Source organism: Quercus robur, chromosome 5 (genome assembly GCF_932294415.1).
Source record: "Quercus robur chromosome 5, dhQueRobu3.1, whole genome shotgun sequence".
Lineage (NCBI taxonomy): Eukaryota > Viridiplantae > Streptophyta > Magnoliopsida > Fagales > Fagaceae > Quercus > Quercus robur.
The window spans coordinates 52,268,008-52,281,758 of NC_065538.1; the positions used below are offsets into that span (position 1 = coordinate 52,268,008).

The window sequence follows — 13,751 nt, forward strand, 5'->3', positions numbered from 1 at the left end:
TGAAAAGTTCTTCATCGTTTTCTTATAAAAAAAAAAAAAAAAAAAAACCTTTTATAATATGCTACTCGCAAACCTGTGCATTACATGTGATAATTTTTTCAATTGAGATAGCATCATTCATTAGATTTTTAAAAAGTAATAGTGAATGTAATGGTTTATTTTACTGTACTGTAAAGTTTTTAATGTTTTTTGTATGATCATCTCTATTTTTTACTTCTCCTTACAACCTCTCTGATGATGATGATGATTCTATGGCATTAAATATGCATTATTAGTTTCTTTATGTTATTTTTGGTTTGATTTCCTCATTATTATTATTATTATTTTTTTTCGGTTTCTAAATTGACATTTGTTTTGTTTTCCTTTTTTCCTTTAACATATTGGGTGTGAGAATGAGTGTTTCCTTAGCATTACTCCACTTTATGAGGACAATTTTATTATTGAATAATTTAAGTAAAATATTATACATTTAATTTTTTTTAAAGGAGAGGAAATATAAATAATTTAATGATATGGAGGATGTGGCTGAATTTAAATGTTGAATAAAATAATATGAGAAGAAAAAAAAAAGTAAAAGTAAAAGATATAACAATAAATACCAAATTGTCCAAATCATACTATGTAATATAATATTATTATTATTTATATACTATCTTTAATTCTTTGTAATGTAATATGATAACATTTAACAATCAAAGTGAACCAAAAAAAAAAAAACTCAAAATACAAAACTAAATCACATCAACCTAAAATAAACTTCTAAACAACACAAAAATTTATCAACCTAAAACTAATAAGCAAGAAAAATTAAAAAATCTACCAAAAATTTGAGAGAGAAGTAACCTTTTTTGTGAGGGAAAATTATGCATAGAATGAAAGAGTGAATGACAAATGTATGCTAAGCAAATGACAATAAGAAGAAACAAAATAAAGGAAGAAAAATGAAAAGAGAAAGAGTGATATTAAGGTAGAGGGTTTGGGGAGATGAAAAGGTAAAAGGAATGAGAAAGATTGGAGAAAGTGTAAAATATTTGAATTTCAATAAAACATTATATTTTTTATTTTTAAAAAGTAAAATAGGCGAGAAAATATAAATAATTTAAGGATAAGGAGGATGTGGCCGAATTTCAATGTTGAATAAAATAAGATGAGAAGAAAAAAAATGTAAAACTAAAAGATATAATAATAAACATTAAATTATCCAAATTATGCTATGTGATAGAATAATTTTATTTTGTATATACTATCTTTAATTGTTTATAATGCAATAGGATAACATTTAACAATCAAAAAGAACAAAAAAAAAAAAAAAAAAAAACCTTAAAATACAAAACTAAATCGCATCAACCCAGATTAGAGTTCTAGAAAACACAAAAATTTATTGACCTAAAGTAGAGATGCAAGAAAAATAAAAATAAAATCCACCAAAAAATTGAGAGAGAGAGAGAGAGAACTATACAATGAATGGAAGAGAGAATGATATATTTTATAATAAGAGGGTGTAAATAAGAAGAGACAAAATAAAAAAAGATGAAGTGAAAGATAAATAGTAATATTAAGATAGAGGATAGTGGGGAGACGAAAATGTAAGAGATGGAGAAAGGTTGGAAAAAGTGTAAATATTAATAAAAAAAAGTGAATGTTAAAAAAATTATAGAAAAATTGGAAAGAAAAAAGAATAATGATATGTACACTGATATGACTTTATAGATTTGTAAGGCTTGTATATAGTAAAATTTGTACTAACAAAACATGGTGAGACTAACAAAACATGTCACTTTGTAAATTTTTGAGTTAGTAAACTATATCATTTACAGATTATATTCTACATTTTTAGTTTGTAAATTATATCTTTTGAATGTTCTTTTTACTGATTATATTATGTATTTTTAGTTAGAAAACTATATCATTTTAGCTTTTAGATATTATATAGATATAGATTGAATATTGGTTTCATACTTAAATGTGTTTGGCATACCATTTATTCCAAATTTTTTTCTTTATCACTTTTAAAGAGTTTAACCATTAGTTTCTTTTTATTATGGTTCTTTTGTAATTGGAATAAATTCCTATGTAGTTTTAGTTGTTATTTGTTTGAAATATTATTTTCTTCTTGATTTTAGAAGTGATCAATATTGAGCAAAATAATGACTATTTTCTTTTCATTAAAACAAATGCATAATTTAAATAAGTTTTTGCCTAATTTTGTTTGTATACCAAGTTTTCATATTTTTTTTTTCCTGATTCAGTGATGAAATATTAATTTTCAATAACTTTGCATCCGTTTGAGATTGCTTTTATTTATTTATTATATATTTTTAAAAAGATAAGAGTAAAGTTGTACACCCCATAAAGAAATAATTTGAAAAGTATTCATATATAAGTTGGATTTTAATCTTATCCAAACCCAAATTTAAAATGATTGAACAATTTTTTTTTTTTTTTTTTTTTTGGGGAGAGTTTTTCAACCTATGGCGTTTGTTTCTGATGATAGCTCTGTATCGCCTGACTAAAACACCAATCGGTACCCCAGATCTCTTATTTAAGTATCAGAGACTTTACTAATGGAGCTAATTGGAACCCACAATGATTGAACAATTATTATTTGTAGTAATCGCTATTCTATGCAATGCGTGGAAAAGGTTTGCAGAAATGTGTAACATTTAAACGCTCAATCATTGATGAAACAATTTCTACATTGTTAAAATGAAAACTAAAATAATAAGAAGACTCCATATATACCATGTAAAGATCACTAGCACCTATTGTCACGAAAAGATGTCATGACCTAACTCGAATTCTAAATTTGCAACCATGACCCTAAACTATACATCAGATTACACTTTACACCATAAACTATCACGCTTTGCATCCCAGCGTTACTTTTACTATTCAGTTAGACATAAATTAATAGCACATGACTTGCACATGATTTTTGTTTAGGTGACACATTGTATAAAGACCAAAACACCATTTGCTTGTTAAGGCTCTATTTGCCTCTATGGGAAAATATCCATAAAAGTTTTCAATGAAAAACTGGGTTTAATAAGACTGTTTAAGGATGAAAATAGTAATTCATGGAAAGGAAAAGAAAGTGCTTTTAGAATGTGCTCAAGAAAATCTGTCTGTATTTTCCTTGTTCTCTAGGAAATTAATCAGTTTTTTTTTTTTTTTTTTTTTGACATAGTAGATAAAAAATTCCAAAAGGAGAGATAAAATTTAGAGAAAGTGAATGTTTGCAACAAATTAAATGGAGGAGCTATGGTTATTGTACAATGAAGAAAGTAGTATTAAATGACTTTACCCTTGTGGTGTTCATTTGTTTTTTTTTTGGAAAAAAATTGCAAACTAACACCATTCTCCAAACAATTTCGTTAGTCAGCAATGTTTCCAAACTATTTAGAAAACTAACATCTTAAGTCTAAGACACTTGAGTTTGATGTGCTAAATCAAGCCTTTGAGGCTTGAGTTTGATATGATAAATCGAGCCTTTGGCTCGAGTTTTGTAAAGTGAAACAATAGCAAAAGAGAATAGAAACACAAACCTAGCAAAGAGAACAAAAACACAATTCCACAATGAAGTAAAGAGATAAACACAAATCCAGCAAAAGAGATAAGCAAAAACACAAACCCAGCAAAGATGGAAAATGGAAACCACGAAGAAGGCTCCAGCCAACAGCTTGGACTGAACCTAAGCGGTGGCTCGGACTAAACATAAGCGGCGAAGGCTCGGACTGAATGAAGAACGAAGGGGTTTGTTCTTGGGGTTTGATTTGGGTTTGTCGATCTGAAGAATGAAGGAAGAAAAGTGGGTCTGTTGATTTGGAGAATGAAGAACGAAGGAAGAAAAGGAAGAATGGTGGGTCAACAAGAGTGGAAATCAAGTGTTTAAAACTCGAGTTGCTATAGTGAACTCAAGTCTAAGGGACTCGAGATGTTAGTTTCCAAAATAGTTTAGAAACGTTGCTGACTAACAAAATTGTTTGGGGATTGGTGTTAGTTTGAAATCCCCCCCCCCTTTTTAGTTGTAAATATTCTTACCTTTTTTGGTTTATAAGCAGATGCATAATAGTGAGGGACCATATTAGTTTATAAGATAGTTAAAAAGGGGCAATTTGGTCTTTTGATTGTTGTAGCTATTACGTGATTTGCACATGAGTGTAAATTTTGTTTAAATTAACAGTTAATTAAATGATGGGGTGCAAAGTGTGCATTCAAATAGTTTAGGGTGCAAAATGTAATCTGGTGTATACTTTAGGGTGGTAAAGTGTAATTTCCCCTAAAATAAGATGAGAAGAAAAAAAAAGTAAAAATAAAAGATATAACAATAAGTAATAAATTATCAAAATCATGCTATGTAACCCCATAGCATCTTATTCTACTATCTTTAACTAGTTTGTAACCCAATGCATATACATGGATATACTTAAAAAAATATGTATTAAGATGCATAATATAAGTCTTACATATTTAATTTAAATATTATTGATAGTCAATCTTTTTTTTCTTTTTCTTTTTTTAACTCTTTAAAAGGTCTTGTAAGAATATTATTTAGTATAAAATGTAAATTATCCATTTTTAAAGAAAAAATTTATGTTCATTAATTATAGACTCTTTGGTTTTTTTTTTAATTTTTTTTTTTATGTAATAACTCACTTAGATGGATATTTATGATATAGTCCCACATTTAACTCTAAAATTAAGAAATAAAACTCTCTAAAAATAAATAATTTAGGACATATGATACAAAATTGGAATTTAATTGTAGAATCTAATTGGATTTTCTCTAAGTTTTGCCTGTAAATAAATATATATATATATATATATATATGTATGTATGTATGTATATTCCTTATAATGCAATAGGATAATATTTAACAATTAAAGAGAACAATAACAAAAAAAAAAAAAATTTAAAACACAACTATATTGAATCAACCCAAATTGAGTTTTTTTTTTTAAGTTATCAACCTAAAGCAAAGATGTAAGAAAAAAAAATCCATCAAAAAATTGAGAGAGAGAGAGAAATGGCCTTTTGTGAGGGAAAACTACGTAAAGAATGGAAGAGTGAATGACAAATTTATAATAAGAAGGTGTGAATAAGAAGAGACAAAATAAAGGAGGATGAAGGAAAAAATGAATAGGGGTGCGTTTGTTGTTTCAATCGTTGTGAGGGCGCAAGACCAACCCAAATCAAGTAGACAAAAATTGTGCAATTCGATTTCAATGGCCAAGCCCAACACAAAATTAAGCAGACAAAACTAAGCTTATAGCCTTATAAACTAACTTATAGTCCCCCAACAACACCACCCCCCCCCCCCCCCCCCCCCAAAAAGAAAAAAAAAAAAAAAAACTCAAACCAGCCCATGAATATCAAAACCCTAGCCTCTGTCCACACCCCTCTCTCATATTCCATTCTTATCTTACCACTCAAGTCTAAGTTACAAAATTCGGTGTCTCTCATTCTTTCTAACTTTTTGTCCCATACATACATATATACACACATACATACATACATATATATAACATTTATTTTTAGTTGGTTGGTCTTGATTTTTTTTTTAATCTTATTTAAAAAACTGGCATCTCAACAATTGTGAAAATATAAGGACAATTTATAGTGTAAATATAAGATAATGTCAGCACATAGAAAATTTTAATATTAAAAAAAATAAATATAAAAGCCAGTTCAAGCAAAAAAAAAAAAAAAAAAAAAAATTGCCTCATCAAATTAACCAAACCAAATAAGTATGGTAGAAGGAGATGTTGGCTCTTTTTAATAATAATAATTAAAGTCATCTCAAGCAAAAACAATGAGTTTTGCCTCACCAAATTGACCAAACCCAATGAGTATTGTAAATAAAGCTATTGGCTCTTCTTATGTAGTTAGTTGAAGTTTTATTTGTCGTAATCCATGCAATTAAAAAAAAATTCAACCAATAAAAAAAAATCATTGTTTTACATTCATCCATTCTTTTATATGATAGAACTTAGCCAATAGATTTTGTTCTTTCTAGGAAATTGGCTTATGAATAGTTTGTCAAACATTGTCTACCCTTACAGCTGTTAATCGATCAAGATCATTCAAGTAAGATCACACATGCTTGGATTAATATTGGTGTTCAAGGTTGACCCTCTTTGGATCGAAGCTAAAGTAAGACTCCTGATCATTAATTGTGCTTTTTCTAGTTTCTAGGGTTTAGACTGAAAATTATTAGGTATTCCCAAAGTATGATAAATGCGTACTCCCTCATCTCACATAAATGATGGGTCTCACCAAGAATTTAATTAATGGAACCTACCATTCATATGAAAGGAGAGAATATGCATTTGTGGTAATCAAAGAGTACACAATAATTTCTCAGTTTAGACCATGTTATTTTTTAAACTTCGTTAATGTCATAGACCCCATCTTAAACTCAACAATTGTGCTCTATTTCTTCCATCATTGGAGACATAAACGTTGTTAACTACAAAGTCCTTTTACTTTTGTTCCTTTTCTCTTGCTACTATACATTTGCTAATTGCTTAGTCCACTCCTTAGCTATTTGTACTTTTAAGACTTTTCAACATTAGAAATTTTAATTAAATATAATTTTTTGTAGATTGGTATCCAATCTATGTTGTAAGTTTATTCCATAAATATGAGTGTTTATGCAATGTAGGAGGCAAGGGTCAAAGTTCAAGTTTTCAGGAGGGAGCTTCACACACATTTACACTTAAATTAGGCTAGAATAAAATTTCTATATTGTATCAAATATATATATATATATATGGTGTAAGTTCAATTTTGGTCCCTTAAATATCTAGAAGGTTATAATTTAATCCAACCATTAATTTTCTATCCATCTTTTTCCCTTTTTATAAGACTAATGGCATACTAAATGTACTAGTGACATTATTACTATATTATATTTTTGGCACCTACAATAAGAGGTAAGTTCGATTTAAATATTCAAAAGGTAATAATTTTCCATCTATTTTTTTATATTACATTACTAGCTAACAACATGCTAATATGGCTGTTTTCAGTCATTTTCCTTTTCTCATCTCATCTCTTCTTAACCTTTTTTCTTTGCCTTCTCTTCTCTAGTCCATCAGCTACAACTCTTATAAGCATCACAACCTACACCCACTTGCTTCAAAATGGTGGGGCTCAAAACTCATGTAGGTATGGACCCTACAAGCATAGGACTTATCCTCATGTGAGCTACGTAGTTACATATATACTTAATTATCTCTATTATATTATACCTTAATTATCATTTTATATTTTTTTTTCTTCATTTCCTTGAAATGTCCAACTTCATAAACAAGAGATCTAACTTTGTTTTTGGAAACCTTATAATTTTTGGGTGATCAAAATTTCAAAAAAAAAGAAGAAGTAATTTTAGTATTATTTATATAAGGCCTTAATAAATTTTTCAAAATTTAGGGGGGCTCCCCCAGCACCTAGCTAGTTCCATCCATGAGTAGCAACATACTACTCAAATATCAGACATAACATATTGTATCGTACGTGGATCATGTAGTACAGTACTAATTCAAATTATGTTGTATGAATGTTCAATTCGGAATAGCCGTGCCAACTCAAAGATGAAACAGTAATAGGAAAAGGCAAATAAAGCCAACATAAAAGTAAGCTCAATGGAATTATGATTCTTCCTAGTATTTTTTGCAAATAATATATCACTTAAAGAATTTCATCGAGTCAAATATGGAAATATTTATGAAGATGATCACACCCATGGGCTCTTTCTAATGCAGGTTGTATTATCAAAATCATCAATTCCATTCCATGCCATGTTAATTAGAGAAGTTCAGGGATCATTACCTATGGCTTAATTTGCTTGTGTAAATTGGTGTTTATTAATTAATAGGTTGAATGACAAAGTTTCTATCCTCAAGACCTACATCTATTCCATAATCTATATATATAAATATATATATATATATATTATATTATATATTATTATATTATTATATAATAGGTGAAATTGAGAAAAAGTCAAATTAAAATTTTAAATTAGAGTTTCAATTTTATGTTTAGTGTCTAGATTTATGCAGGGACCATGTCATAATTATCCTTTAGATTCAAAATTAGATTTCAATTGTAAGCTCATTTTTTGCCATGTGTCTCATTTTTTTTTTTTTTTTGTTTTTTTTTTTCGGGTGCAAAAAAGTGGAGTAGTTCTGGTGACACAACTATTTATACAACTTTGTGCACAACTCGTCCACGTGGCGAGTTGTGGTTGGTGGAGGGGTGATGGTGGGTCACCCCTCCACCAACCACAACTCGCCACATGGACGAGTTATGCACAAAGTTGTGCAAATAATTGTGTCACTAGAATTTTCCAAAAAAGTGTAACTAGCTTAACTCATTTAAAGTCGCATCAATAATGCTTTATCTTCTATACCAATCAGGTAAAAGAGCTATTATAGCCATGGCTGAATGCCCCCTTTCACAACATTCATTCAAAAAAGGTTACACGAGAGAGAGTTTCTACTGTGTTTTGTGTTTAGTCATATCTTCGTTCTCCACCCACAAACCACTTACCACTAAGGGAAAAAAGCCTTTTTAATACTTTCTTGTATTTGCAATGATTCCCATGAAAAGTTTCTGTACTTCAAGGGTGGATTGCGACGATTATCATTTAATTTCAAAACTGAAATAATAATTTTATCACATCAGCTTTCTAGTCAAGAGTTTTGTAGTAGAAGGTACTGTTCAATTTGACAATTTTTTCTATAAAGAGAATCGAGATTCATATCTCCCCACTTTCATTTCTTCAAGAGAGAGCCTAAATGCCTAATTTCTCTACGGGTTTATGAAATGCTCAAAAGGGACCTCTTAATTAGGCAACATGATTCCATAATCAGCTCTTCGGATAGCTTTCTGGATTCAAACGGGCGACCATGGATTCATACAGCTTCAAATTAAGACTAATCCTCAATGCACACTCTCCTGTCAAAATTTTAGTATTAATTAAATCAAAACTTATGTCACCGAAAATGACAGCGATTTCAGATTTCTGGGTTGCTCATATATAACTCACCACCACATTTTGACAATAGCTTTAGAATGCCATGCCAGTGTAGGAGAGTTCAGTCGAGGAAACTTTTTTTTTTTGATAATGATCTTACACAGTACGAACAAGGAGGAGAAAATGTTTTATTTATGTCTTGGATAACATTTCAAAAGAACTAAACATATCGTTTGACAAAGACTGTAACAAATTTATGGAATACTTGGCTTGCAGCTGTAGCTTCCTTCAAACTGGCCAGCTCCGAATTTTTTTACTTCTCCACATGTTAGCCAGGGCAGTAACTTTCATTTTAAATTAAGTAAACATGAAACACAATATGTAAACTTGTACAAAATTAAAGTGCATATCTCACAAAGTTGTCTTAGAATTTAGGGATGCCTAAAATCAATGATGAAGTCTTGTTATTCAGTTTCCCCCAACAAGAACTTCCATCATAATCATTCAATTAAAACTACTAAATCATTTGGGTGCCTCAGCAGTTGGTTTTAATTTCAAAATCAATTGTATGATTCAAGTTTTCTTCTAGACCGGTAGTTTCTGAGTTCCATCAAGCTTGAAATTATGACACATAAATCCCCATATTAATCCCTATTTAGTGGTGACTTTAGTTCATGGTGGGAGTAATGACTATTTATGACCAAGCTGATTTTTTTGGGGGGTAGGGGATGAATAGCATTGCTTATTTTGATGATCAAATCCCAGATATTCAATAACACCATCTGCAAGAAATCAACTCAGAAACACCCATATACTTAGATTGTACGTATGTTATGCCAACCACAAGTGTTGAGTCAATAATGGAGTGTGAGACCAGTCTACTAAACAATTTGTGTAAACAACACAGTTGAATAGAATACTGGGAAGGTATTATATTTTTATGGTCATACTTAAGATGAATGGGCTCCTAGGGCTGATATATAGGAGGCAAGGGCACTAGAGGAGACCCTGTTGAACAAGGAAAGTCATCCCATTCAGAAACCATATTCATATTATACTTCTTGCTAGAAACACAACTCACACAAAATAAGCTTCTTACTCAATGCAAAAATACACAAAATTATAGATTTTTAGTGCCAGAATGATGTGCTGCTAGAAACCACAAAAATTGTTAACCAAAAATACCAATGTGGCTTGAGTAATATATGCTCAAGCAGGATATCGAATCATTTTATGGACTAGCTATGGTGAAAATTTCAGCAAACAAATGAATAGCTATTGACAGTTGTTACAACATCACTACTTAGAACCACAAAACTGAGAATTAGAATGTAATTGACCAACTAATCCGACCCAAGCTGAATTGCTGAAATAACAGCTATCAGATTTGATCTGGCTTTAGCGTTGGGGCTTGGTCAGTTCCCTTATCAATGTTTAATATAAAAACCAACCCAACCATGTACTAAAAAAAAATAAAAATAAAAATCTTGATTATCTTTTAACAACCTCCATGTGTACTATCATTTTTCAGAATCTATCAAGTGTACCATGCACAAAACCAGCACAAGAATTTAAGAACTTAAACAATCTTGCACCAAGGAACTAATAATGGCTATGGGAATAACATCTACTTTAACTAGCAAAGTCTCTTGGACCCGTACCAAAGACTTGGGATTGATCTTGCCTTAACTTAAGGAAGACTATCTGACTAAGGGTGAGGGAAGAAATATTCCCACTCTGTAGCACTGCCTTTGGGGTAAAAATACACAAGTAAATAAATAATCACTCTCCCACAAAACTAGAATTTGGTCAAGAAAGGTTCTAAAGCATTACATGAGTACATGTAAAAATCTTTTTATTTTTTCTTTGCTATTTTGTAATGGATTCAAATTTACTGATGAAACACAGCTGACAGCAAAATTGGTGGCCCAGGATGGAAGGGGAATCAGCAAAAAAAGTTGCATGTGTATGGTTAAAATCCTTCACATAAGGAAATGAGGCAACGCATCAAAACTTAAAATTTAACAAGCAAAGAAAAACTTAACAAGCATCAAAGCCATCAAAATTTAACAACCATCTGTAAATTTAACAAGCAAAGAAAAACTTGAAAGGAGAATATCTTAAAGTAGTCAGCACCAAAACCATTTCAGACATAGGCATAGCATAGTCTGTTATCCTACTCACCAACCAAGTATTCATTATCGTGCGTTTCAGCTTCAGCTCTGCTCCCATTGTCACAACATATCAAAAGCTTGCTGGTAAGGCAATCTTTAGTTTATAAAAGAAAAATGCCCCTGTACTAGAGTAAAAACAAATAAAATCCAAGGGACATCAGAATTCAGAGAGGCTAAGAGCTTCCTAGAGTTCAGCAATATTCCCAGTCTCAAAACATGCTATCGGTTCTTGAAGGCATCCTATCCAAAAAATTCTTCAGATATGAAATGGAAATAATACGGTGTATTGGGCGCCTTACCACAAGAAGCACCATAAGAAAGACCATAAACCACCGGCAACCAATGGCATATGTTATGCAAAATGCAGCCACACATAAGAATACAAACACCACAAAAAACACGGATGTACCTAGACTATCCCGCCAGCTCAACAAAGACTCCACCCTTTCCCCTAGAGTTGCCAATTCACCAAGAGCTGTTTGCATCCTCCCAATGACCCTCAGTTGATCGTATCTACTGTTAATAACTATGCCAGTCAATTTGATATGCATATCAGGAGGAAGTCTTGGCCTCTTTCTGTATTGACAAAGCCAAGCCCCGATAAGGCATAAAAATATGGTAGGTAATAGCATATTTGGAATGAGAATCGCAATTAGCAGACTGGCATAAACAAAAATCATTGTTAATTTCCTCTTGCGTATATTCTCAAACCAATCAAGAAAACCAATAACAACCATTCTGACCCTATCATAATTGGCTATGGCTTTTTGTAGGCTCCATGTTTCTACACCAACATCTAGCATATAGCTAATGACCTCTTTTCTTAATGGTGGCTCATCACGGGCCAAGCTCAACACAATCAAAGAAGCTGCTTCATTCTTCAATTTATCTAGCTTGAATTCAGACAACGTACTAGAGCACTGCATCTTGGGAAGTAAGGGTTGTGAATATGTACGAAGCCTATTAATAAGAGATGTAGAAGAAGAAAGCCTCACTGCCAACTGGATTTCACCCATTTTCTTTACCTTAGAATATCGTGTGACTGCAAGCGGATAAGAAAATGTATAAACACGATTCACTTCCAAGGTAGATAGCCGAATCCTTATCTTCCCAATCTGTTGATGAAGTGCCTCAGGTCCTCCATGCAAGTGACAATTATCAAACACTGCAATGCAAAGGACAGTATATAGTTCATAGACAGGCCAACTAAATTGCTCATTCCACTGTGGAGCAACACTGTCAAGAATCGTCCTTGTACGCACCCACCTTGACCCGTATTTAGCCACACAATAAGCATCTGTTCGATTCTCCATCGGCTTCATTACCCGCAAACCAGCAGCATTCAAGATTCCCAAATGTAAAACCCCAATACTAGGTATCCCTGAATTTGCAGTCGGCCTGAAATCACTGCTGTAATGGATCGGCTCATCAAAAACGTGATATCCACCATCTAAGGAGATTCCCATATGAAGCTTCCCAACCATTCCTTCAGGCCCCACAAGGTTATACCAATTGCTAACAACAGGTGCATCATCCTCCCTCTTCTGTACATTTTCCATGGGAACTGTGCAACTACCAATAATTACACTTCTCTCCCCATTAGCATTAGGTTGCACCTTCACTGTCAAAACCAGTGATCCATCAAAGGGCTCACCTTAGATACAAATAGAATAATCTCATCCCACTTAGGATTCACCTTACTCGACACCTTAGTTTTCTTGGCGACATCTCCAAGTGTGGCCTTCACATAAATTTTTGCGCCATTCCCATTGTTACCTCTAAGCACTGCTTCATTCACACTAACTCTAAGATAACAAAGAATTGGTGAATGGTATTGTCTTGAACGGGTAAAAGGAATGCAACACGTATCAACAGCTGAATCTGAATGCCAAGAAGTAGCAAATTCTGCATCGGCTTGAGTCCCCATCCAGTAGGTTAGATTAACCTCCATATTTGTATTCCTATTATTTCTATCCTTTAACACATACCAATGGGGAGCATATGAAGTACCAACTGAATCCCGCCGAATAGCATCGGAGATCAGCAAAGAAACTTTCCCAATGGTGATGGCAGCCCCATCCTTCAGGAGTATCTCAACTTCTTCATCACCGTTAATTTGTTCTTCCTTGAAAGCAAAAGTCTCAGCACAATCTAAGCTTGACTTGAGATATTTGGTGGCAACCTTGTATCTCCCAACCTTCACTATCACATAGGGATTCATCACCACTTGAGGATTAGCTATGTATGGACCATCAATTGCTATAAAACCTCTTGCATTGAAAACCTTGATGAACAAAAAATCCATTTGTTCAACTATATCCAATGCAGTTCCAGGCAGCATGGAACCATTCATGGCAGGAATGTTGGGGTGGTCTCCTTTATAGAAAAATCCTCCATAGTTAGAACTGCAAAAAAAATGTCAAAACAACACATTGAAACTATTAAATTAGATTTAGGTAAAAAAGGAAAAGGCACATTATATCAAAGCCCTATACAACAAGTAATTATGATTGATGTAATGCAATGCATGATATTCAAGGTCTAAGGGTGACTGAATATGATTTTTCCAACAAACAATTTGTGTGCTATGTAA

At 32.0% G+C, this 13,751-nt stretch overlaps 1 protein-coding gene across 1 annotated transcript; it reads right to left on the minus strand.

Moving 5' to 3' along the window:
* Positions 1–8,876: 8,876 nt before the first annotated feature.
* LOC126728337 (FT-interacting protein 3-like) lies at positions 8,877–13,511 on the minus strand. The gene is made up of 3 exons (XM_050434181.1): positions 12,860–13,511; positions 11,568–12,812; positions 8,877–8,965 (listed from the first exon to the last, which is right to left on the minus strand). The coding sequence occupies exons 1-3, from the start codon at positions 13,509–13,511 to the stop codon at positions 8,877–8,879; spliced, it is 1,986 nt and encodes a 661-aa protein (XP_050290138.1).
* Positions 13,512–13,751: the final 240 nt, after the last annotated feature.